Source organism: Oncorhynchus masou, chromosome 13, assembly GCF_036934945.1.
Source record: "Oncorhynchus masou masou isolate Uvic2021 chromosome 13, UVic_Omas_1.1, whole genome shotgun sequence".
In the NCBI taxonomy this organism is placed as follows: domain Eukaryota; kingdom Metazoa; phylum Chordata; class Actinopteri; order Salmoniformes; family Salmonidae; genus Oncorhynchus; species Oncorhynchus masou.
In genome coordinates, this window is record NC_088224.1 from 77,161,484 (window position 1) to 77,185,980 (window position 24,497).

The 24,497-nt window shown below is 45.2% G+C and overlaps 1 protein-coding gene across 1 annotated transcript; it reads right to left on the minus strand.

Moving 5' to 3' along the window:
- Positions 1-2,033: 2,033 nt before the first annotated feature.
- On the minus strand, positions 2,034-24,490 carry LOC135553091 (26S proteasome non-ATPase regulatory subunit 2). The gene is made up of 20 exons (XM_064985188.1): positions 24,305-24,490; positions 23,343-23,399; positions 22,940-23,104; positions 22,272-22,393; positions 21,904-22,128; positions 17,659-17,817; positions 16,259-16,403; positions 11,922-11,982; positions 11,674-11,820; positions 6,137-6,243; positions 5,873-6,000; positions 5,594-5,681; positions 5,213-5,477; positions 4,927-5,072; positions 4,626-4,709; positions 4,315-4,483; positions 3,923-4,017; positions 3,691-3,817; positions 3,244-3,362; positions 2,034-2,933 (listed from the first exon to the last, which is right to left on the minus strand). The coding sequence occupies exons 1-20, from the start codon at positions 24,407-24,409 to the stop codon at positions 2,751-2,753; spliced, it is 2,697 nt and encodes an 898-aa protein (XP_064841260.1). The 5' UTR covers positions 24,410-24,490; the 3' UTR covers positions 2,034-2,750.
- Positions 24,491-24,497: the final 7 nt, after the last annotated feature.

The window sequence follows — 24,497 nt, forward strand, 5'->3', positions numbered from 1 at the left end:
TAGTGGCACACATTTTTCCCCCAAACCCACTTTGGAGTTACCACGTGGGTGGATCTCTGGCTTTAGCGCGCGCAGCAAGTGTGGCACCAATGCGCACACACAGCAGCCGGCTTCTTGTACTCCTCTATTCTCTTATCGGTTTTGATTTTCAAATTTGCCAACATTTATAGCAACCATAAACGGACAATGCTCAATCTGCATATAATTACATGCAGGCTAACAAGCATGTAGCTGAGGAACGCTCAACTCCGTTCTCTAACATCGAGGTGGATATGTAAGAAAACTGAGTTTAGCATTCAGCTAACAAGCAAGGGGTCTCCCAAATACCAAAAAGATGGTAACCAGTCTCTGGCAATTACCACCCGGAAACTGATCAGCATCTGTACCATTTCACCCGCAGGGTAGCATCCTCGATATGCTGTGTCATCCTCTTAACATTACGCATGGGATCCAAGGATAAACGAACTTGCCAATGTGGATCCTACCACATTGTCCATGCATCAGCAATATGTATTCTCAGTAAACGGAGATCCCACAATATATCCCTCTGTCAAATTACAAACGCCACAGTTAAATATGTGGGGCGGCAGGTAGCCTTGTGGTTGGAGCGTTTGGCCAGTAACCGAAAGGTTGCTGGTTCGAATTCCCGAGCTGACAAGGTAAAAATATGTTGTTCTGCCCCTGAACAAGGCAGTTTACCCACTGTTCCCAGATAGTCCGTAATTGTAAATAAGAATTTGTTAACTGACTTGCCGTAAAACGTAAAAAATAAATAAGCACCACTACAACACAGACGTGCAGACTCGGAAGGCGACAAAATGATGCCTCCTCGACCAACTAACTACCAGTACTTCAACTATAACATTCACCACCCTTCCGAAACAAGATAGCCGTCACAGAGTGCAGTATGCTGCAAATACTGCGTCCAAAATAACAGTCGGCTGCAGTTACTGCACGTTCAAAACTGCAATATATTTTTTTTGTAAGGAACGATTGGGTTGAATGTCCATTTCTCAAGAATAAAGTAAAGAACAGATGGGTCATAAAAGTTGCTACGGAAAACAAACAATTATTCACCACAAACCGAGCAAATTGTCACACTTCTCATAACGTTAGCGCTAGCTGCATAGTATAAAACTGCTTACCATTAATTAGCTATACACGTTTAGAATAGTATTAGCTAGTTAATAAAGGGATTCAAATTGATGTTTTTAATTCGGTATGTCAAATCTCCTGCCTTGGTCAATTCTCTTTCGTAGGCTAATGTTTATCACCTCGTAGGAAGGGGTGCCCTCTCTCTTTTTGGGGTGGGGGTTGGTTGGGCTAACAGGAAAAATCACAGTCTGGGAGTGGAGACACAGCTCAAGCCCCCATATATTGATCTACTGGGTTTAATTTCAATTTTAAAAGCGCGGATGAATGCGGATTGTCAATTTCTGTCTCACACGATTCTGAATTAGCAAATAGTATAGATGGAAATCATAACATTTACCTTTCTCCTTCAGTCCGCAGTCGGACGAAATGGGCGGTCCCGGAAGCCGGTAGCCAAATTCCGGTTTAATCAGTCATGTGACAGGGAGGCCGGTGTGATTGTAGCTTCTACCCGTTTTAGTTAAAACGTCGAACCATAAACTAATGTGCAGTACTGTTTTCGTGTAATATTAAAACGAATTCATACACGCACAATAAAACACTCGTCACTAGCAGCTAGATGGTTGCTTTTGCTCGCATGGCATGGCCAGATTGGTGTCTGATGTCAAGTGTGCAGTCTGAAAAGTTTAAGATATGTAAAACGTATCAGCTTAATATGCATTTACTTTCCTTAAATGTGTACTTCAAATGTTCAATACATCTGCAACATCCAGCAAGTTAGTATTCAGAACCTCTGCTGCAGCTAGGGTTCATGACCATATCTCACTTCAGTACCTCTCCACTGCTCGGTTTCATTATTAGCCATCCAGATCTGCCAGCTGTGTTATGAAATGTATCTTTCAGAAACTTGTCCCTCAGGTATAACAGACAATTCCAACAAATGAGTTTCAAACTTTTATTTTAACCTTTTACAGTACTGTAACAAAACCAACAAAACTGAATGATGAAGAGGACACATTTTCCATGCTCTAATTACAAAAAGGAGGTTGTCATGTGGGAAAGAGAAACCGGTTGTAGTATTGATGTGGACTGAGCTTTTGTTGTTCATCACTCGGGCTGCATTTACACAGGCAGCCCAATTCATTTTTTCCCCCCACTAAATTGGTCTGTAGACCAATCAGACCTGCTCTGAAATTATCTGATTGGTCAAAAGACCAATTAGTGGAAAAAAATGTTTAAAACATTTGGATGCCTGTGAAAATGTAGCTTTGGAGGCTGAATGAGAAGCAGGGAGAGGCTGAACAGTTCCTTTCTGACAGCTGACCCTAGATCAGTTATATATTTGAGGAGCCTAAAAGACCTGGTTTAATATATTTATGAGGAACTGATCCTAGATCAGAACAAAGAGGAATCCAATCTAAATAGTGTGAATAAGGGGAGAGTTTCCACTCCCTGCACCGGTTAGTTTGACCACCCAGAACACAACCATATATTTTCACAGAAGCTGTTGACAAGAGAAAGAGGGGTAGGCCTTCCTGGCTCTTTTCAGACATGGAATAAAGTAGTAAAATATGAGGTCTAAAAGAGTCAGGGAGGGTTACCAACAAGAGACCGGTAAGGAGTAGCGCGGGTACAAGGGGAGGACAATAGGGCACATTCTAGGCATCGTAGTTGGGGTTCTTGCGGAGGATGACAAAGCCCTCCAGGATGGGGGTGACGGGGAGATACTCCTCTGTGGCCAGCTCTGCCCTCTCTCCATGTGCCAGGAGCACCGGCGTGGTGTGGGTCTGGAAACCTGTGATGGCTTTGGGCTTACCGGCCTGGCCAACTACGTCCACCGCCTATGGAACAATTACATTACATGAACCATGAGGTCGAGTCCACTCTACCATCTTATGGCATTACATCCTAATCTTGAGAGTAAAAGGCACTTGCACATCTACACGTTACTTTGCATTAGAGATGTTCAACCATCGTTAAAATGAAAAGAATCTCAAGCACATTTTACTTGCAAAGCATCGCGTCATATCGTGCTGGCATTTCGGCCTTCATCACACCATCTAGGTTCATCCTTAACTAACATTACATTTTAAATATGAAGCTAAATCACACAGGCTCTTATTAAGACCATAGCGTGAGCAACAGGCTTACCTGTCCCACCCTGACGGACACGGGCAGCGGTCTCAGCTCCTCGTCGAAGGTGACCAGCATACGGGGCTGCATGGCAGCCACCAAGCCGTAGAGGACGTAGTGAGACTTCCCCAGGATTACTGGAGCACACACAGGAAACAGCAGGGGGCGATGTCAACACAAACAGCCAAATACTCAGACCCAGGTTAAGACATTCAGCAGACTTACTACCTAACATAAAATGAGGACAATGAAACAAGCTGGGCAAGGGCCAATGCCATTCAGGAGTTGAACAGATGCTAATTGTTTCTATGTGGAATTTTCATTGAAATTCAGTTCACTTCCTCAAATGATTCAACAGAAATCAACTTCACCCGGACCCTAAACACAAGGACGTGGAAAAAGGGAGGGTAGGGACAGGCAAATAAAAGGAATGGTGAAGGTAGATTAATGAGGAAAAGGTCTCACTGTTCTTGACGTCGAGGAAGGAGACAAGGACAGTGAGTAGTCCTGCCACGGCCACCTGACTCATCAGCTGCCTGTCACTGTGGTACGGACACAGCGTCAATGTCCCTTTACCCAGGTGAGTCAGACCCTATGGACATGGCACAGAGAAAGGGTTAGGAGACAGACACATACTCCCCCCCCCTCTAAACACACAGGTTAGAGTGCCAGAGCGGCACCTCTTTTTGCTACCCACCTGTGCCAGTCGGACCATGAAGAGGTTGTTGGGGTCTTTGGCATGGTACTGAGCCAGCTGCCTCAGCATGGCAGCCAGGCGGGCATTGTTTGTTCCTGCGGACAGAGAGATGGAGCCGTGAGTCAGTGAGTTCTCATGGCAACCATCCACAGCTCGAGACACAGTCAGTGGAGACGGTCTCATACTTTGATGTCATCTGGCACAGTGAATTCAGTTATATGGTATGTTGTTTCCTATTCAAGGATGAGGAATAATTACAGGGGAACATTGTGATAACTTAGTGAGGCAAATCAATCTAACTTCTCAATATAATAATGAAGCCACTGACTGATTGGGTTCCAGACAGTAGGCACACAAGAGCCCATTGCCCAGTAATGCCAGGGTCCACTCACCGCTGCCCACCATGCCCATGGCAAAGATGGAGTTGTGGGAAACCTCTGGGTCAGCATCGTGGGAGAACTTGCTGAGTGTGTCCAGGATGTTGAGGCGAGGATTCGACACGGAGATCAGGGCCAAGGCCAGAGGCACTGCACGCCTCAGAGTAGGCTCTCCATACCGCAACTAGGAGAGTGAGTGAGGTGAGAGAAGGAAGGCAAGACAACGGAGAGAAAGAGAAAAACAGACATGGGATGGTTGGATGAAGTGAAAGAGACAGGGGCTGAATCAACACCAAACATATTAACAGGTCCGAGGTTCGACTGACCAGGTGCCCAAATGCCCGTAGTGCCATCTCTGAGCCAATCTCTTCTCCCATGGCAATGAGTGCAATACCCAGGACAGCCACACCCTGGGAGGGGGAAGCAGAGAGCAAATTAGTTCAATATCAAATCTCATTCAAACCACTCAGATTATATTTTGTCATTTCGCACCCTGCTCAAGGCCACCAACACATTTTTCACCTAGTCTGCTCTGGGATTCAAACCAGCGACCTTTTGGGTTACTGGCCCAATGCTCTTAAATGCTAGGCTACCTGACACTGCTTTATTAACAAAAGCCTGGCATACCTGGTGGGAGCCCATGTCGGCTGCACTCTCTTTCTTGTCTTTGTCCTTCTTATCCTTCTTGTCTTTTTCCTCCTCCTTTTCCTTGGCTTCATAGTGCTCACTGCAGATGTGGAGAAGCTGCTGCACCTTCAGTACGTTACCAGAACCTGGCATGGAGAGAAACAGATAAATATAGGATAAAATATACAAGCCATTTCTTGTAAATCTCAATGAGATCACCGGTATAAATATATTATATATAAATCAAAAACAACTGGAGACAAAATGGAGCTATGATGAGACTGACCTGCATAGGCACAGACGTCCACCAGGGTGTTGGCGAAGCTGCGGAAGGGCTCAGGCACCACCTGCAGCGCTGCCAGGGTGGTCTCAATGGCCTCCCCTTTACCCAGGTGGTTGAGGCCCAGGCCCAGTGGCAGCCAGCGGGCGTATGTGTCTTTCAGCTCCAGCTCACTCTTCTCCATGATGGTCTGGACGATGGTGGAGGTGACATCACCGTTACACGAGCCCACGGCGATCATACCGCAAGCCAGTGCTGTCACACCTGCCACCTGAGTGTGTGACAAGACACGTAACATGGGACAGTGAGCTGGGTTTAATGAGTGTGGATGTGTACTTGACTTAAACCCGGACAAACTTTGGAACTGCACACACACACACACCGTACCTCCATGCTGGACTTGGAGTCTACCATGACAGGCAGCAGCAGAGAGAGGACATCCTCACGGTTCGAGCCAGCATACGCTAGGCCCAGGCTGAAGATAGAAGGGGAAAGGTCAGGGGGACAAACGCTACCAAAAACAAGTACTTTTAATAGGCAGAGATTATACAGTGCTAAGAAAGGACTAAACAGACCTCAACAAAGGTCTTTAATGTGTAAGAGGTGACAGGCAGTAGCGGCTAGGGGTTGATTTGGGACTGAACACCCATTTCCATCTCTCCTTACCCGAAGATGGCTCCAATCCGCATGACGTTGCTGTTGTGGAGGACGTAGTCTGACAACAGAGCCAGGGCTGGGTCACACTCGTTCCTAACCCCAGAGTTCACTATGCCACAAGCCAGGAGGGCCCCCGACTACAGGGAGAGAAAGAGAGAGGGAGAAATATCTACATTAATAGCATTTGTAAGGCTTTTCTGGGTGCTGTGATGGTTGTGGTACGGAGGGTTTTAATGCAGGGTGTTTGGTAAGAGGGTGAGTGTGTGCGCTGACCTTTATGTAGTCCTCTGAAGAGTAGAGGTATTTGTCTATCTGTGTCAGACCACCGTCCACATCCCACAGCAGGATCATCCCCAGAGAGGCTGCAGCACTCAGCATACCTGGAGAGAAACACAGAATTAGCATCAACATTTACACAACAGCAATGTTATTTTTGTTATTCAAATAAAATTATATTTATCACGTGCCGAATACAACAGGTGGAGGAGACCTTACAGTGAAATGCTTACTTAAGAGCCCCAAACCAACAATTCAGTTTAAAAAAAAATACAGATAAGAAATAAAAGTAACAAGTAATTAAAGAGCAGCAGCCAAATAACAATCGCCAGACTATATACAGGGGTGTACAGGTAGTCAATGTGCGGGGGCACCGGTTCGTTAATACACTGCTCCAAAAAATAAAGGGAACACTTAAACAACAATGTAACTCCAAGTCAATCACACTTCTGTGAAATCAAACTGTCCACTTTGGAAGCAACACTGATTGACAATACATTTCACATGCTTTTGTGCAAATGGAATAGACAACAGGTGGAAATTATAGGCAATTAGCAAGACACCCCCAATAAAGGAGTGGTTCTGCAGGTGGTGACCACAGACCACTTCTCAGGTTCCTATGCTTCCTGGCTGATGTTTTGGTCACTTTTGAATGCTGGCGGTGCTTTCACTCTAGTGGTAGCATGAGACAGAGTCTACAGCCCACACAAGTGGCACAGGTAGTGCAGCTCATCCAGGATGGCACATCAATGCGAGCTGTGGCAAGAAGGTTTGCTGTGTCTGTCAGCACAGTGTCCAGAGCATGGAGGCACTACCAGGCCAGTACATCAGGAGACATGGAGGAGGCCGTAGGTGGGCAACAACCCAGCAGCAGGACCGCTACCTCCGCCTTTGTGCAAGGAGGAGCACTGCCAGAGCCCTGCAAAATGACCTCCAGCAGGCCACAAATGTGCATGTCTGCTCAAACGGTCAGAAACAGACTCCATGAGGGTGGTATGAGGGCCCGACGTCCACACGTGGGGGTTGGGCTTACAGCCCAACACCGTGCAGTACGTTTGGCATTTGCCAGAGAACACCAAGATTGGCAAATTCGCCACTTGCGCCCTGTGCTCTTCACAGATGAAAGCAGGTTCACACTGAGCACGTGACAGACGTGACAGTCTGTAGACCTTGTGGAGAACATTCTGCTGCCTGCAACATCCTCCAGCATGACCGATTTGGGGGGTCCACACAGCTCTCCATGTGCTTGCCAGAGGTAGCTTGACTGCCATTAGGTACTGAGATGAGATCCTCAGACCCCTTATGAGACCATATGCTGGTGCGGTTGGCCCTGGGTTCCTCCTAATGCAAGACAATGCTAGACCTCATGTGGCTGGAGTGTGTCAGCAGTTCCTGAAAGAGAAAGGCATTGATGCTATGGACTGGCCCGCCCGTTCCCCAGACCTGAATCCAATTGAGCACATCTGGGACATCATGTCTCGCTCCATCCTCCAACACCACGTTGCACCACAGACTGTCCAGGAGTTTGGACGGATGCTTTAGTCCAGGTCTGGGAGGAGATCCCTCAGGAGACCATCTGCCACCTCATCAGGAGCATGCCCAAGTGTTTTAGGGAGGTCATACACACTACTGAGCCTCATTTTGACTTGTTGTACCTGGCTGTACGCACTACCCTCTGTAGTGCCTTGCGGTCAGAGACCAAGCAGTTGCCATACCAGGCAGTGATGCAACCAGTCAGGATGCTCTCGATGGTGCAGCTGAAGAACCTTTTGAGGATCTGAGCACCCATGCCAAATCTTTTTAGTCTCCTGAGGCGGAATGGGTTTTGTCGTGCCCTCTTCACAACTGTCTTGGTGTGCTTGGACCATGTTAGTTTGTTGGTGATGTGGACACCAAGGAATTTGAAGCTCTCAACCTGCTCCACTACAGCCCCATTGATGAGAATGTGGCCATACGCGGTACTATTTTTTCCTGAAGTCCACAATCATCTCCTTTGTCTTGATCACGTTGAGGGAGAGGTTGTTATCCTGGCACAACGCAGCCATGTCTCTGACCTCCTCCCTATAGGCTGTCTCGTCGTTGTCTGTGATCAACCACTGTTGTGTCATCGGCAAACTTAATGGTGTTGGAGTCGTGCCTGGCCGTGCAGTCGTGGGTGAACAGGAGGTACAGGAGGGAGCTGAGCACACACCCTTGAGGGGTCACCATGTTGAGGATCAGCGTGGGGTGGCCTGTCAGGAACTCCAGGATCCAGTTGCAGAGGGAGGTTCTTAGTTCCCATGATGAGCTTTGAGGGCACTATGGTGTTTAACACTGAGCTGTAGTCAATAAATAGCATTCTCACATAGGTGTTCCTTTTGTCCAGGTGGGAAAGGGCAGTGTGGAATGCAACAAACATAGCATAATATGTGGATTTTTTGGGGCGGAATGCAAATTGGAGTGGGTCTAGGGTTTCTGGGATAATGATGTTGATGTGAGCTATGACCAGCCTTTCAAAGCACTTCATGGCTACAGACTTTTATTGATCTCGTCACTGGTGCTTCCTGCTGTCATTTTAGCTTGTAAGCAGGAATCGGGAGGATAGAATTATGGTCAGATTAGACAAATGGAGGGCGAGCATTGTATGCGTCTGTGGAGTAAGGTAGTTCAGAGTTTTTTTTCCTCTGGTTGCACAATTAACATGCCGATATAAATTTGATAAAAATGGATTTAAGTTTCTCTGCATTAAAGTCCCCGGCTACTAGGAGCGCCGCCTCTGGGTGAGCATTTTTCTGCTCGCTTAAAAATTTGTTCTCAACTGACTTGCCTAGGTTAAATAAAGGTTTAAAAAAAAAATATTTAAAAAAATGGCGGAATACAGCTCCTTGAATACTGTCTTCGTGCCAGTCTCTGACTGAGGTGGTATGTAAATACCTACGGAAAATACAGATGAAAACTACCATACTACCTCAGGCGAGCAGTAGCTCGAGACGTCCTTAGATATCATGCACCAGCTCTTATTTACAAAACTACATAGTCTGCCGCCCCTCGTCTTACCAGACCCTGCTGTTCTATCCTGTTGTTGCAGTGTATAACCAGCCAGCTGTATGTTGATAGTGTCATCGTTCAACCACAACTCCACGAAGCATAAGTTATTAGTTTTGAATGTCCCGTTGAGGTTTAATCTTCTACATAGATCTATTTTATTGTCCAAAGATTGCACGTTTGCTAGTAGAATGGAAAGGAAGTGGGGGTTTATTCGATTGCCTACGAATTCTCAGCAGGCAGCCCGCTCTCCAGCCCCCTTTTCTCTGCCTCCTCTATATGCAAATCACGGGGATCTGGGCCTGTTCCCGAGAAAGCAGCATGTTGGTTTGCATCGGGCTCATCGCACTCGTTAGAGGAAAAGGATTCTGCCAGTCCGTGGTCAGTGAATCGCAGTCCTGATCTCCAGAAGTTATTTTCAGTCAATTTTTTAAATTAAAATTTTACCTTTATTTTACTAGGCAAGTCAGTGAAGAACAAGTTCTTATTTTCAATGACGGCCTAGGAACAGTGGGTTAACTGCCTGTTCAGGGGCAGAACGACAGATTTGTACCTTGTCAGCTCAAGGATTCGAACTTGCAACCTTTCGGTTACTAGTCCAACGCTCTAACCACGCGGCAACATTATGTACAAAATATGTTTTTTTTTTTTTTATCACATAGTTAAACACAAATAAACAAACAAAAAAAAGAACAACTGGTTGGGGGCTCGGAAAACTTCTTCCTTCTCCGGCGCCATTTTCACAATCCTCATGCTTGCAATTAAAGATTAGCAATGAAGGTGATACAGTGCCTTGCGAAAATATTCACTCCCCTTGGCATTTTTCCTATTTCGTTGCTTTAAAACCTGGAATGAAAATAGATTTTTGGGGAGTTTGTATCATTTGATTTACATCTACCACTTTGAAGATGCAAAATATTTTTTTCTTGTAAAACAAAGAAACAATACAAAAAAAAACAGATAACTTGAGCGTGCATAACTATTCACCCCCCCAAAGTCAATACTTTTTAGAGCCACCTTTTGCAGCAATTACAGCTGCAAGTCTCTTGGGATATGTCTCTATAAGCTTGGCACATCTAACCACTGGGATTTTTGCCCATTCATCAAGGAAAACTGCTCCAGCTCCTTCAAGTTGGATAGGTTCCGCTGGTGTACAGCAATCTTTAAGTCATACCACAGATTCTCAATTGGATTGAGGTCTGGGCTTTGACTTGGCCTTTCCAAGTAATTTAAATGTTTCCCCATAAACCACTAAAGTGTTGCTTTAGCAGTATGCTTAGGGTCATTATCCTGCTGGAAGGTGAACCACCTCAAATTTCTGGAAGACAAACAGATTTACCTCAAGAATTTCCCAGTATTTAGCTCCATTCATCATTCTTTCAATTCTGGCCAGTTTCCCAGTCCCTGCCGATTAAAATTATCCCCACAGCATGATGCTGCCTCCACCATGCTTCACTGTGGGGATGGTGTGAGGTGCTGGGTTTGTGCCAGACATAGCGTTTTCCTTGAAGGCCAAAAAAACTCAGTTTTCATCTCATCTAACCAGAGTACCTTCTTCCATATGTTTGGGGAGTCTCCCACATGCCTTTTGGTGAACACTTAACATGTTTGCTGATTTTTTTCTGGCCACTCCTCCGTAAAGCCCAGCTCTGTGGAGTGTTCGGCTTTAAGTGGTCCTATGGACAGATACGCCAATCTCTGCTGTGGAGCTTTGCAGCTCCTTCAGGGTTATCTTTGGACTCTTTGTTGCCTCTGATTAATATCCTCGTTGCCTGGTCTGTGAGTTTTGGTGGGCAGCCCTCTTTTGGCAGGTTTATTGTGGTGCCATATTCTTTTAATGGATTTAAATGGTGCTCCGTGGGATGTTCAAAGTTTCTGATTTTTTTTATAACCCAAACCTGATCTGTACTTCTTCACAACTGTGTCCCTGACCTGTTTGGGGAGCTCCTTGGTCTTCAAGTGGTGCCACTTGCTTGGTGGTGTTGCAGACTCTGGGGCCTTTCAGAACAGGTGTATATATACTGAGATCATGTGACACTTAGTTAGTTAAATAAAGTCCACCTGTGTGAAATCTGTGACTTCTGAAGGTAATTGGTGGCACCAGATCTTATATAGGGGCTTCATAGCAAAGGGGGTGAATACATATGCACGCACCACTTATCCTTTAAATTTTTATTTTTCATCTTTCGAATCAGGAAGTGATTTTTTTTATTTCACTTCACCAATTTGGACTATTTTGTGTATGTCCATTACATGAAATCCAAATAAAAATCCATTTAAATTATAGGTTTTAAAGCAACAAAATAGGAAAAACGCCAAGAGGGGTGAATACTTTTACAAGGCACTGTACATTAAGTTGCTGCTAAGAATCCTAGATTCATGAGACTAGTACTCACTGTCGAACCACAAAACATGAAACATTTTCAGTCAAGCCCTAAAAAATGTAAACCATGAGCCTCAGAAAGGGATGTGAGGCTGTGTGTGTGTGTGGGGGGGGGGGTGTTTCTCACCATGATCTTTGTTTTTGTACAACCATTTGTTGCCATCATCTGTGAGCAGCTTGTCCTGTCCGAACCCTGCGTTGACAAAGCCGTTGACAAACGAGGATGCCAGGTTCATACGAGCAGAGTCCACCTGGGAACCACTTCCTCCAAACCCTGACAGACAGAAGATGGCACGATGAGAGGGAGGATGAGGAAAGATGTGATATAACATGACCAGGACAATTAGTGCGCTGCTGTAGTAAAGGACAACTCACTGTTGTTCTCTAGGTGGGTTTTGTAGATGTCATCTGGGACTTTGGGTTCCATGATGTCCAACTGTAAAGAAAGGGTGTTAGGGGTGTGTTATTAGCTCGCTTTCTCTTTCACTAACTGGTTTATTCACGAGACCAGCCAGCTGTTCATTATCCTCCAGCCTCATCTCTTCTCTCACTCTGAGAATTCTCGATAGTTATCGTCACAGCTGTGTACATTCCCACTCAAGCAGACACCACGATGGCCCTCAAGGAACTTCACTGGACTCTATGTAAAATGGAAACCATATATCCGGAGGCTGCATTTATTGTAGCTGGGGATTTTAACAACAAGACCACCTAAATTTTATCAGCAAATTGATCGCAGTACTCGCAGGGGTAATACACTCGACCACAGCAACTCTTAACTTCCGCGATGCATACAAAGCCCTCCCGTCGGCAAATCCGGCAAAGATCTTGCTCCTACAGTCCTATGGGCAGAAATTCAAAACAGGATGTACCAGTGACGAGAACCACTTTTATTTTATTTGACCTTTATTTTACTAGGCAAGTCAGTTAAGAACAAATTCTTATTTTCAATGACTGCTTAGGAACAGTGGGTTAACTGCCTGTTCAGGGGCAGAACGACAGATTTGTAACTTGTCAGCTCGGGGATTCGAACTTGCAACCTTTCGGTTACTAGTCCAACGCTCTAACCACTAGGCTACCCTTCCGCCCCCCACAATGCTGGTCTGACATATCGGAATCCACGCTTCAAGATTGTTTCGATCACGTGGACTGAGATATGTTCTGGTCCGCCGCCGAGAACAACATTGATCTATACATTGAATCCGAGTGAGTTTATAAGGAAGTGTATAGGAGATGTTGTACCCACTGTGACTATTAAAACCTATGTTAATCAGAAACAGTGGATGGATGGTCGGCATTCGCACAAACTGAAAGAGCGAACCCCTGCATTTAACCATGGAAAGAGGTCTGGGAATATGTCCAAACAAGCGAAATGCCGGTACAGAGACAAAGTGGAGTCGCAATTCAACGGCTCAGACATGAGACGTATGTGGCAGGGTCTACAGGAAATCAGACTGCAAAAAGAAATCCAGCCACTTCAAGGACATCGACGTCACGCTTCTAAACACCTTTGACTGCTTTGTCTTTACGGACATATTCAATCGATCCCTATCCCAGTCAGCTGTCCCCACATGCTTCAAGATGACCACCATTGTTCCTGTACCCAAGAAGGCAAAGATAACTAAATGACTACCGCCCCGTAGCACTCACTTGTCATCATGAAGTGCTTTGAGAGACAAGTCAAGGATCATGTCACCTCCACTTTACCGGTTACCCTTGACCCACTTCAGTTTGCATACCACCCCAACAGGTCCACAGACGATGTAATCACCATCTCACTGCACACCGCCCTATCCCATCTTGACAAGAGGAATATCTATGCAAGAATGCTGTTCATTGACTACTGCTCAGCAAACAACAACATAGTAACCTCCAAGATCATCATCAAGTTGGAGACCTAGGGTCTCAACCCCGTCCTGTGAAATTGGGTCCTGGGCTTTGACGGGTCACCCCCAGGTGGTGATAGGAAAAAAAACATCTCCACTTCGCTGACCCTCAACACTGGGGCCCCAAAAGGGTGCGTGCTCAGCCCCCTCCTGTACTCCCTGTTCACCCATGACTGTGTTGCCCTGCACGCCTTCAACTCATATCATCAAGTTTGCAGACGACACTACAGTAGTGGACTTGATTACCAACAAAGACAAGACAGCCTACAGGGAGGAGGTGAGGGCACTCGGAGTGTGGTGTCAGGAAAACAACCCTCACTCAACGTCAACAAAACAAAGGAGATGATCGTGGACTTCAGGAAACAGCAGAGGGAGTACCGCCCTATCCACCATGAAGGGACAGGAGTGGAGAAGGTGGAAAGTTTCAGTTCCTTGGCGTACACATCACAGACAAACTGAAATGGTCCACCCACACAAACAGTGTGGTGAAGGCGGCGCAACAGCACCCCTTCAACCTCAAGGCTGACGAAATTTGGCTTGTCACCAAAAACCCTGACAAACTTTTACAGATGCACAATCGAGAGCAACCTGTCGGGCTGTATCACAGCCTGGTACGGCAACTGCACCTCTCTCAACCGCAAAGCTCTCAAGAGGGTGGTGCAGTCTGCACAATGCATCACCGGGGCCAAACTACCTGCCCTCCATGATAGCAGCACCAGATGTCACAGGAAGGCCAAAAAGATCATCAAGGACAACAACTACCTGGGCCACTGCCTGTTCACACCACTACCATCCAGAGGGCGAGGTCAGTACAGGTGCATCAAAGCTGGGACCAAGAGACTGAAAAACAGCTTCTATCTCAAGGCCATCAGACTGTTAAACAGCCACCACTAACGCAGAGGCTGATGCCTACATTGAGACTCAATCACTCTTCACTTTAAACAATGCCACTTTAATTTTTACATATATACTATCTATTACACCTTGCTTATGTCGCTCGGCCATCGCTCATCCCTACTCAAAAAAATAAAGGGAACACTAAAATAACACATCCTAGATCTGAATGAATTATTCTTATCAAATACTTTTTTCTTTACATAGTTGAATGTGCTGACAACAAAATCATACAAATTATCAATGGAAATCAAATTTATCAACCCATGGAGGTCTGGATTTGGAGTCACACTCAAAATTAAAGTGGAAAACCACACTACAGGCTGATCCAACTTTGATGTAATGTCCTTAAAACAAGTCAAAATGAGGCTCAGTAGTGTGTGGCCTCCACGTGCCCGTATGACCTCCCTACAACGCCTGGGCATGCTCCTGATGAGGTGGCAGATGGTCTCCTGAGGGATCTCCTCCCAGACCTGGACTAAAGCATCCGCCAACTCCTGGACAGTCTGTGGTGCAATGTGGCGTTGGTGGATGGAGCGAGACATGATGTCCCAGATGTGCTCAATTGGATTCAGGTCTGGGGAACGGGCAGGCCAGTCCATAGCATCAATGCCTTCCTCTTGCAGGAACTGCTGACACACTCCAGCCACATGAGGTCTAGCATTGTCTTGCATTAGGAGGAACCCAGTGCCAACCGCACCAGCATATGGTCTCACAAGGGGTCTGAGGATCTCATCTCGGTACCTAATGGCAGTCAAGCTACCTCTGGCGAGCACATGGAGGGCTGTGCGGCGACCCAAAGAAATGCCACCCCACACCATGACTGACCCACCGCCAAACCGGTCATGCTGGAGAATGTTGCAGGCAGCAGAACGTTCTCCACGGCATCTCCAGACTCTGTCACATGTGCTCAGTGTGAACCTGCTTTCATCTGTGAAGAGCACAGGGCGCCAGTGGCGAATTTGCCAATCTTGGTGTTCTCTGGCAAATGCCACACGTCCTGCATGGTGTTTGGCTGTAAGCACAACCCCCACCTGTGGACGTCGGGCCCTCATACCACCCTCATGGAGTCTGTTTCTGACCGTTTGAGCAGACATGCGCATTTGTGGCCTGCTGGAGGTCATTTTGCAGGGCTCTGGCAGTGCTCCTCCTGCTCCTCCTTGCACAAAGGCGGAGGTAGCGGTCCTGCTGCTGGGTTGTTGCCCTCCTACGGCCTCCTCCACGTCTCCTGATGTACTGGCCTGTCTCCTGGTAGTGCCTCCATGCTCTGGACACTACGCTGACAGACACAGCAAACCTTCTTGCCACAGCTCGCATTGATGTGCCATCCTGGATGAGCTGCACTACCTGTGCCACTTGTGTGGGTTGTACACTCTGTCTCATGCTACCACTAGAGTGAAAGCACCGCCAGCATTCAAAAGTGACCAAAACATCAGCCAGGAAGCATAGGAACTGAGAAGTGGTCTGCGGTCACTACCTGCAGAACCACTCCTTTATTGGGGGTGTCTTGCTAATTGCCTATAATTTCCACCTGTTGTCTATTCCATTTACACGACAGCATGTGAAATTTGTCAATTAGTATTGCTTCCTAAGTGGACAGTTTGATTTCACAGAAGTGTGATTGACTTGGAGTTACATTGTTGTTTAAGTGTTCCCTTTATTTTTTGGAGCAGTGTATTTATATGTACATATTCTCATTCACCCCTTTAGATGTGTATGTATTAGATAGTTTGGGAATTTTTAGATTACTTGTTAGATATTACTGCATTGTCGGAACTCTAAGCACAAGCATTTCGCTTCACTCGCATTAACATCTGCTAACCATGTGTACATGACCTATAAAATTATATTTGATTTGAAACAGTTTCACTCTTCCAACCCCATCCCCTTTCTCTAGTAGTCTACCCTCTCTCACCCTCCCTCTCTCCTTACCTCTCGAGCCAGGGCCAGGAAATTGCTGTTGAGCTGGACGTTGGACATGATCTCCGTCAGGTCCTCGTAGTCCTCCACGTCCTCGTTGAGCTCCAGGAACATGCCGTGTCGTCCCAACATGAAGGCCATCTCCTTCTGGATCACGCTACAGGAAACACCCACTAAATGGTCAACTCATCATGCACATCATTAACTATGGAAAACACTGCTGAATGATTGTCAGTTGAAAATATGAATACGGAACTGCCAAAATAAAGGAAACATCAACATAGTGTCTTAATAGGGCGTTGAGCCACCACGAGCTGCCAGAACAGCTTCAATGTGCCTGGGCATAGATTTTTACAAGTGTCTGGAACACTATTGGAGGGATGAGACACCATTCTTCCATGAGAAATTCCATAATTTGGTGTTTTGTTGATGGCGGTGGAAAACGCTCTCTCAGGCACCACTCCAGAATCTCCCTTAAGTGTTCAACTGGATTGAGATATGGTGACGAAGACACACGCCCCTTTAAGCCCCCTATGCTACTTTGAGACCCATCTTTTAAAGTCTCACATCTCTTCTAGCCATGGTAGATTGTGGGCAACCCTAAGCATGATGAGATGTTTTAATAGCTTAATCTCCTAGAGTCGATTGAGGCATCTAAGCAACATAATAAAGCAATCCCCATAAAAATCTGTCAGTTTAAGAGATGTGTTATTACTTCTCCATTAGATGGGTCTCAATCCACTGCATCCGCCGATGTTGCACTTCTGCATCTGCGGTGAAAGGTGGCAGACCGAGAGCAGTGTTGCCAGACCATGAGACATCCCAAAAATCGACCTTCTCACAAAAATGTCTGTAGCATCTGAACAGTTTGACGGGTCTGCAACCACTATGGAATGTGGAGAATCTCACAAACACGATGGCGTTGTCCGTTTTGCTCTACGACCTCCACGAGCGGCTTGGGAGTTGTTTGAAGGTAACCGGTTTTAAAACATTTATGTATGCATGTATGCATGTATGCATGTAGTTTCGTGCCTAGACAAAAAAAGGTTAAATATGTGTAAAAAATAATCTTTCCTGAGCTTTTTTCCGAGATACAAGGATTAAGTATTTGTTGTTAGTCTTTACCATTTATAAATGTGTTATTCAACAAATTCTCTGGTATAAAGTAAAGAGCAAATTCAATTTTTTTTAAATACATTTGTTTTTCACTATCTAGGATCCTAAAACTAGAACCCCCCCCAAAAGCTTAGACTTAAGAATGAATGAACTCTAGCACCTCACCTGCTTTCAATATACTTTGTATCCCTCATTTACCCAAGTGTTTCCTTTATTTTAGCAGTAGCACTTTTAGTGAAAGTGTTGCTGTGAGATAATTCAGCAAGAGAGAATGCAGTGAATGTGTTCGTCATTACATGTCTTTGCAGGAGGTGAAGATGTTCTCCACCAGTTCCACATCATTCAGCATCAAGGCCAGCCTCAGGGCCTCTGGGTAACGGTTAAACTTCCTGAAGATGTTCAGGGAACACTTTAACAGGGCAGAGTTCTCTGGCTCAGGGACATAGCTCACACAGCTGGAATGGAGGGAGAGAGAAGGAGAGAGGAATGGCAGAGGGGTTTAGGATTACTGAAGAGAGGAACTTCCTTTTGTCTCTTCAGGCTGCTGTTAGCACACTACAGGTGTATTGAGGCAGAAGCAGAATGTGGTACAGGTGTTTGAACGTGTGTGTGTGAATCTACAGTTGAAGTCGGAAGTTTACATACACTTAGGTTGGAGTCATTAAAACGTGTTTATCAACCACTCCACAAATGTAACAAATGTTAACAAACTATAGTTTGGCAAGTCGGTTAGGACATCTACTTTGTGCATGACAAGAAGTTTTACAACAATTGTTTACAGACAGATTATTTCACTATCACAATTCTAGTGGGTCAGAAGTTTACATACACTAAGCTGACTGCCTTTAAACAGCTTGGAACATTCCAGAAAATTACATCATGGCTTTAGAAGCTTCTGATAGGCTAATTGACATCATTTGAGTCAATTGGAGGTGTACCTGTGGATGTATTTCAAGGCCTACCTTTAAACTCAGTGCCTCTTTTCTTGGCATCATGGGAAAATCAAAAGAAAACAGCCAAGACCTCAGATTCTTTTTTTTTTGTATACCTCCACAAGTCTGGTTCATCCTTGGGAGCAATTTCATAACGCCTGAAGGTACCACGTTCATCTGTACAAACCATAGTACGCAAGTATAAACACCATGGGACAACGCAGCCATCAAACCACTCAGGAAGGAGACGCGTTCTGCCTCCTAGAGATGAACGTACTTTGGTGCAAAAAGTGCAAATCAATCCCAGAACAACAGCAAAGGACCTTGTGAAGATGCTGGAGGAAACAGGTACAAAAGTATCTATATCCACAGTAAAACGAGTCCTATATCGACTTAACCTGAAAGGCCGCTCAGCAAGGAAGAAGCCACTGCTCCAAAACTGCCATTAAAAAGCCAGACTACGGTTTGCAACTGCACATTAGGGACAAAGATCATACTTTTTGGAGAAATGTCCTCTGTTCTGAAGAAACAAAAGTAGAACTGTTTGGCCATAATGACCTCATTATGTTTGGAAGACAAAGGGGGAGGCTTGCAGCCAAAGAACACAATCCCAACCATGAAGCACAGGGGTGGCAGCATCAGGTTGTGGGGGTGCCTTGATGCAGGAAGGACTGGTGCGCTTCACAAAATAGATGGCGTCATGAGGACGGAAAATTGTGGATATATTGAAGCAACATCTCAAGACATCAGTCAGGAAGTTAAAGCTTGGTCGCAAATGGGTCTTCCAAATGGACATTGACCCCAAGCATACTTCCAAAGTTGTGGCAAAATGGCTTAAGGACAACAAAGTCCAGGTATTGGACAAATCCACAAAGCCCTGACCTCAATCCTATAGAAAATTTGTGGGCAGAACTGAAAAAGCATGTGCGAGCAAGGAGGCCTACAAACATGACTCAGTTAGACCAGCTCTGTCAGGAGGAATGGGCCAAAATTTACCCAACTTATTGTGGGAAGCTTGTGGAAGGCTAACCGATACGTTTGACCCAAGTTAAACAATTTAAAGGCAATGCTAACAAATACTAATTGAGTGTACAGTCGTGGCCAAAAGTTGAGAATGACAAATATTACATTTTCACAAAGTCTGCTGCCTCAGTTTATATGATGGCAATTTGAATATACTCCAGAATATTAGGAAGAGTGATCAGATGAATTACAATTAATTGCAAAGTCCCTCTTTGCGATGCAAATGAACTGAATCCCCCAAAAAGCATTTCCACTGCATTTCAGCCCTGCCACAAAAGGACCAGCTGACATCATGTCAGTGATTCTCTCATTAGCACAGGTGTGAGTGTTGACGAGGACAAAGCTGGAGATCACTCTGTCATGCTGATTGAGTTTGAATAACAGACTGGAAGCTTAAAAAGTAGGGTGGTGCTTGAAATCATTGTTCTTCCTTTGTCAACCGTGGTTACCTGCAAGGAAACACGTGCTGTCGTCATCACTTTGCACAAAAAGGGCTTCACAGGCAAGGATATTGCTGCCAGTAAGATTGCACCTAAATCAACCATTTATCAGATCATACAGAACTTCAAGGAGAGCGGTTCAATTGTTGTGAAGGTGGCTTCAGGGCGCCCAAGAAAGTCCAGCAAGCACCAGGACAGTCTCCTAAAGTTGAGTCAGCTGCGGGATCGGGGCACCACCTGTACAGAGCTTGCTCAGGAATGGCAGCAGGCAGGTGTGAGGGCATCTGCACGCACAGTGTGAGAAAGACTTTTGGAGGATGGCCTGGTGTCAAGAAGGGCAGCAAAGATGCCACTCTCCAGGAAAAACATCAGGGACAGACTGATATTCTGGAAAGGGCACAGTGATTGCACTGCTGAGGACTGTGGTAAAGTCATTTTCTCTGATGAATCCCCTTTCCGATTGTTTGGGTCATCTGGAAAAAAGCTTGTCCGGAGAAGACCAAGTGAGAGCTACCATCAGTCCTGTGTCATGCCAACAGTAAAGCATCCTGAGACTATTCATGTGTGGGGTTGCTTCTCAGCCAGGGGAGTGGACTCACTCACAATTTTGCCTAAGAACACAGCCATGAATAAAAAAGGGTACCAACACATCCTCCGAGAGAAACTTCTCCCAACCATCCATGAACAGTTTGGTGACGAACAATTCCGTTTCCAGCATGATGGAGCACCTTGCCATAAGGCAAAAGTGATAACTAAGTGGCTCGGGAACAAAACATCGATATTTTGGGTCCATGGCCAGGAAACTCCCCAGACCGTAATCCTATTGAGAACGTGTGGTCAATCCTCAAGAGGGGGGTAGACAAACAAAACCCCACAAATTCTGACAAACTCCAAGCATTGATTATGCAAGACTTGTTGCCATCAGTCAGGATGTGGCCCACCTTATACCACCCACCATTGCGACCTGTATGCTCTAGTCGGCTGGCCCTCGCTACATATTCGTCGCCAGACCCACTGGCTCCAGGTCATCTACAAGTCCATGCTAGGTAAAGCTCCGCCTGATCTCAGTTCACTGGTCACGATGGCAACACCCACCCGTAGCACGCGCTCCAGCAGGTATATCTCACTGATCATCCCTAAAGCCAACACCTCATTTGGCCGCCTTTCCATCCAGTTCTCTGCTGCCTGTGACTGGAACGAATTGCAAAAATCATTGAGGAGATAAGTCTCCAACTTCAAACATCTGCTATCTGAGCAGCTAACCGATCTCTGCACCTGTACATAGTCCATCGGTAAATAGCCCACCCAATTTACCTACCTCATCCCATACTGTTTTTATTTATTTATTTACTTTTCGGCTCTTTTGCACACCAGTATCTTTACCTGCACATGACCATCTGATCATTTATCACGCCAGTGTTAATCTGCTAAATTGTAATTATTCGCCTACCTCCTCATGCCTTTTGCACACAATGTATATAGACTCCCCTTTTTTTCTCTACTGTGTTATTGACTTGTTAATTGTTTACTCCATGTGTAACTCTGTGTTGTCTGTTCACACTGCTATGCTTTATCTTGGCCAGGTCGCAGTTGCAAATGAGAACTTGTTCTCAACTAGCCTACCTGGTTAAATAAAAAAACAAAATAAATAAATAAAGAAGTTAATTGACAGCATGCCAGGGCGGATTGCAGAGGTCTTGAAAAAGGGTCAATACAAATATTTGACTCTTTGCATCAACTTCATGCAATTGTCAATAAAAGCCTTTGACACTTATGAAATGCTTGTAATTATACTTCAGTAACATCTAAAGACACTAAAGCAGCAAACTTTGTAGAAATGAATATGTGTGTCATTCTCAAAATTTTGCCAACAACTGTATGTAAACTTCTGACCCACCGGGCATGTGATGAAAAAAAATAAAAGCTGAAATAAATAATTCTCTACTATTATTCTGACATTTCACATTCTTAGAAAAAAGTGGTGATCCTAACTGACCGAAGATAGGCATTTTTTACGAGGATTAAATGTTAGGAATTGTGAAAAACTGAGTTTAAATGTATTTGGCAAAGGTGTATGTAAACTTCGGACTTCAACTGTACATATGTTTGCCCCTCATGTGGTAAGGAGTGTGTGTTGTCCACTCACCTGGTGAGGTAGAGGCAGACCTTGGCATATGCATTGTCATCTATATAGAGCTCCAGCATATCTAGTCTCTCAATCTCCATCAACAGGTCACAGGCCTCGTGCTCAGCGTTGTGAGCCATGTTGTAGGGCACAATCTCCTTCACAAGCTTTAGCAGAGTCTCCTGTTGCGTCTTATCACTCTCCTCAACCTCCTGCCACTCTTTGGCCACCTCGCCTGCCAGATGCCTAAACACACAGCAGAGTTTGGGTCATTTTTACTTAGTCTACCATTGTTAAAGCATGACTAAGTGAAAATTCTACTTAAGTAGAAGGTAGGATTCCCCCCTGTATGCATTGTTAGCCGTTTGGATTGGCGTCCTGTATCCTACCTGACGTATTCATGACCCCAGGACGCCAGCTCCTCCTGGGAGCCCAGCAGACGGTACTTCAGACACTCCCGCTCCCCACTCATTGTCATGGCCAAGACCGACACCACGTCCGCACAGAAACTCTGCAAAACAAGAGTTAGCTGGATGTTTCTAGAATGACAGTTGCGATGGGTCCTTCTGAACATGAATCCCTAGTGCCATCTAGATCTGAAATGTCCAATATACTAGGTATGTATCATTGTTAAATTTTCTGTATCTCCAGTAACATTGTAAAATAAATCCATCATGATTTTGTGTTTATAAAGTAAAAGCAACAAAAAAAAAATGAGCTAACACACACCCAGAGAAAGGTATTTTATGTAGAGGTGCTGCCTATAGGGATGGCAAGACTTTATTGCTTCCTTTCCCTGTCTGCTTTTACTCACAGTAATTCATTGGGTAAATCACCAACGTTGTGGCATCACTGTGCCAGCTTCAGGGTCCCTGAAGAAGGCACAGTGATGCCACCCTGAAGGAACAGTGAATCTGAAACGTTGGTGATTTACCCAATAAAGTACTGGGAGTAAAAGCAGACAGGGAAAGGAAGCAATAAAGTCTTGCCATCCCTATCTCCTGTTTTCCCGACTGTCACAGTTATTTAGCAAGGACATAGCCATCGGTATTCCCACCTTGTTCTCGCCAGGCGCCATGCCCTCGTAGATCTCTTTGAGCTTGCCATAGTGTGGCCGCAGGAACTTCAGGGGCTTAGGCACAGAGGTCATGGAGGTGGTGGAGGAGCGGATCTGCCTGCGCAGCTCCTCTAGAGCAGGCCGGTATAGAGACGTGTCCGTCTCCTGTGGATGGGTGTTTGAGAGAGAGAAAGGGGGCGGGGAGGTGTACATTGCATAAGTACAAATAATGTTGTTTTATATGGAGAATAACCAAAGACTTGCAGTGTGTGTAAATGACTGACTCTCCATACTAACACCTTATGTACAGTTTAAAAAATATATATATAAAGAGCTATAGTCTAGAATGTCCAAAGCAAAACCAGACTTGAGGTTTAGCAGTCCTTGTGGTAGTGGTACTCACACCAAGCCTCTCCACCATCATCTCCAGCTCTTCTTGCAGCTGTTTGTCCTCATCAGACTGGAGAGAAATGAAAGGAACTGACATTACAGTATGACAGATTCAACATGGGGAAATTACATTTTAAAAAACGAACCCTGCACAGTAAACAAAGAACAGTGTGTGTTCCAACAGGAACCTAAAGCAATAAAAGGCTCTGCAATTTGCTAACTGATAAATATTGGAGCATTCTGTCATACACCGGTCCTATACCATTGGCATTGTAGACGGATGGAAGGGTTGCCCTGATAACTAGCTATATCCAACGTTGCCTGTCTGAAATTGGCTAATGTACTGTACTCGCTAATACGTTTACAAACCCATTTATGTAAATAGCTAGCTAAACAAACTACACGTAATAACTATACCCACCTAGCAATCAAACATCACTGATCATAACACATATAGGTATCTCGTTACTCTCAACAAGAACATCTGATAACGACAGGCAGGTTAATTTAGTGCAGTTGCAAAGTCACTTAGCTGTATTGTAACAACATTAGCGAGTTGTTTACAAAGCAACACTAACGTCATTTAGCTAGTTAACGTTACGTTATTGTAACTTGGCTACCTAACTACTTAGCTAACTTTTAGTCTATCGGTAGTTCATTTCTGGCCTGTCATTAGCAATTGTTAGCGAACGCTAGCTAGCACAGCCAACTACCGGCTTTGCTAACGTTAACTAGATGAATACGTGTTTTATATAGCTCGCTTTCAGTCGGAAACAATAATCTTAATTGTTGGCACCTGGTACATAGCCAGCCATGACATACTTTTCATTAAAGGAGACTCAAACAGTTCGTTATTATTTTGAATGACAACGCTTTCGGCCTGTTCAACCATGTCAACCAGGCAGTGAGTGACTCAGGCAAAAACGCTGCTCTGCTTCCCTTGTTCAAGGTGTTTAGAAAAGTGGCACAAATCACCAGTTCTTGTTCTTCTTTTTTATCCTTGTCCTTCCCTGTGGGCTTAATCTCCTTTTCCTCTGTCTTTTCGGACTGCTTTTTCTCTTTCTTTTTTGCGTCCTCCATGGTTGGTGTTTTATGAAATTTGGCTACGGATAAACTGAAGAACAGGATACTTCCTCTCTTCAGAACCGTGGAAGTTTGCTGACATCGA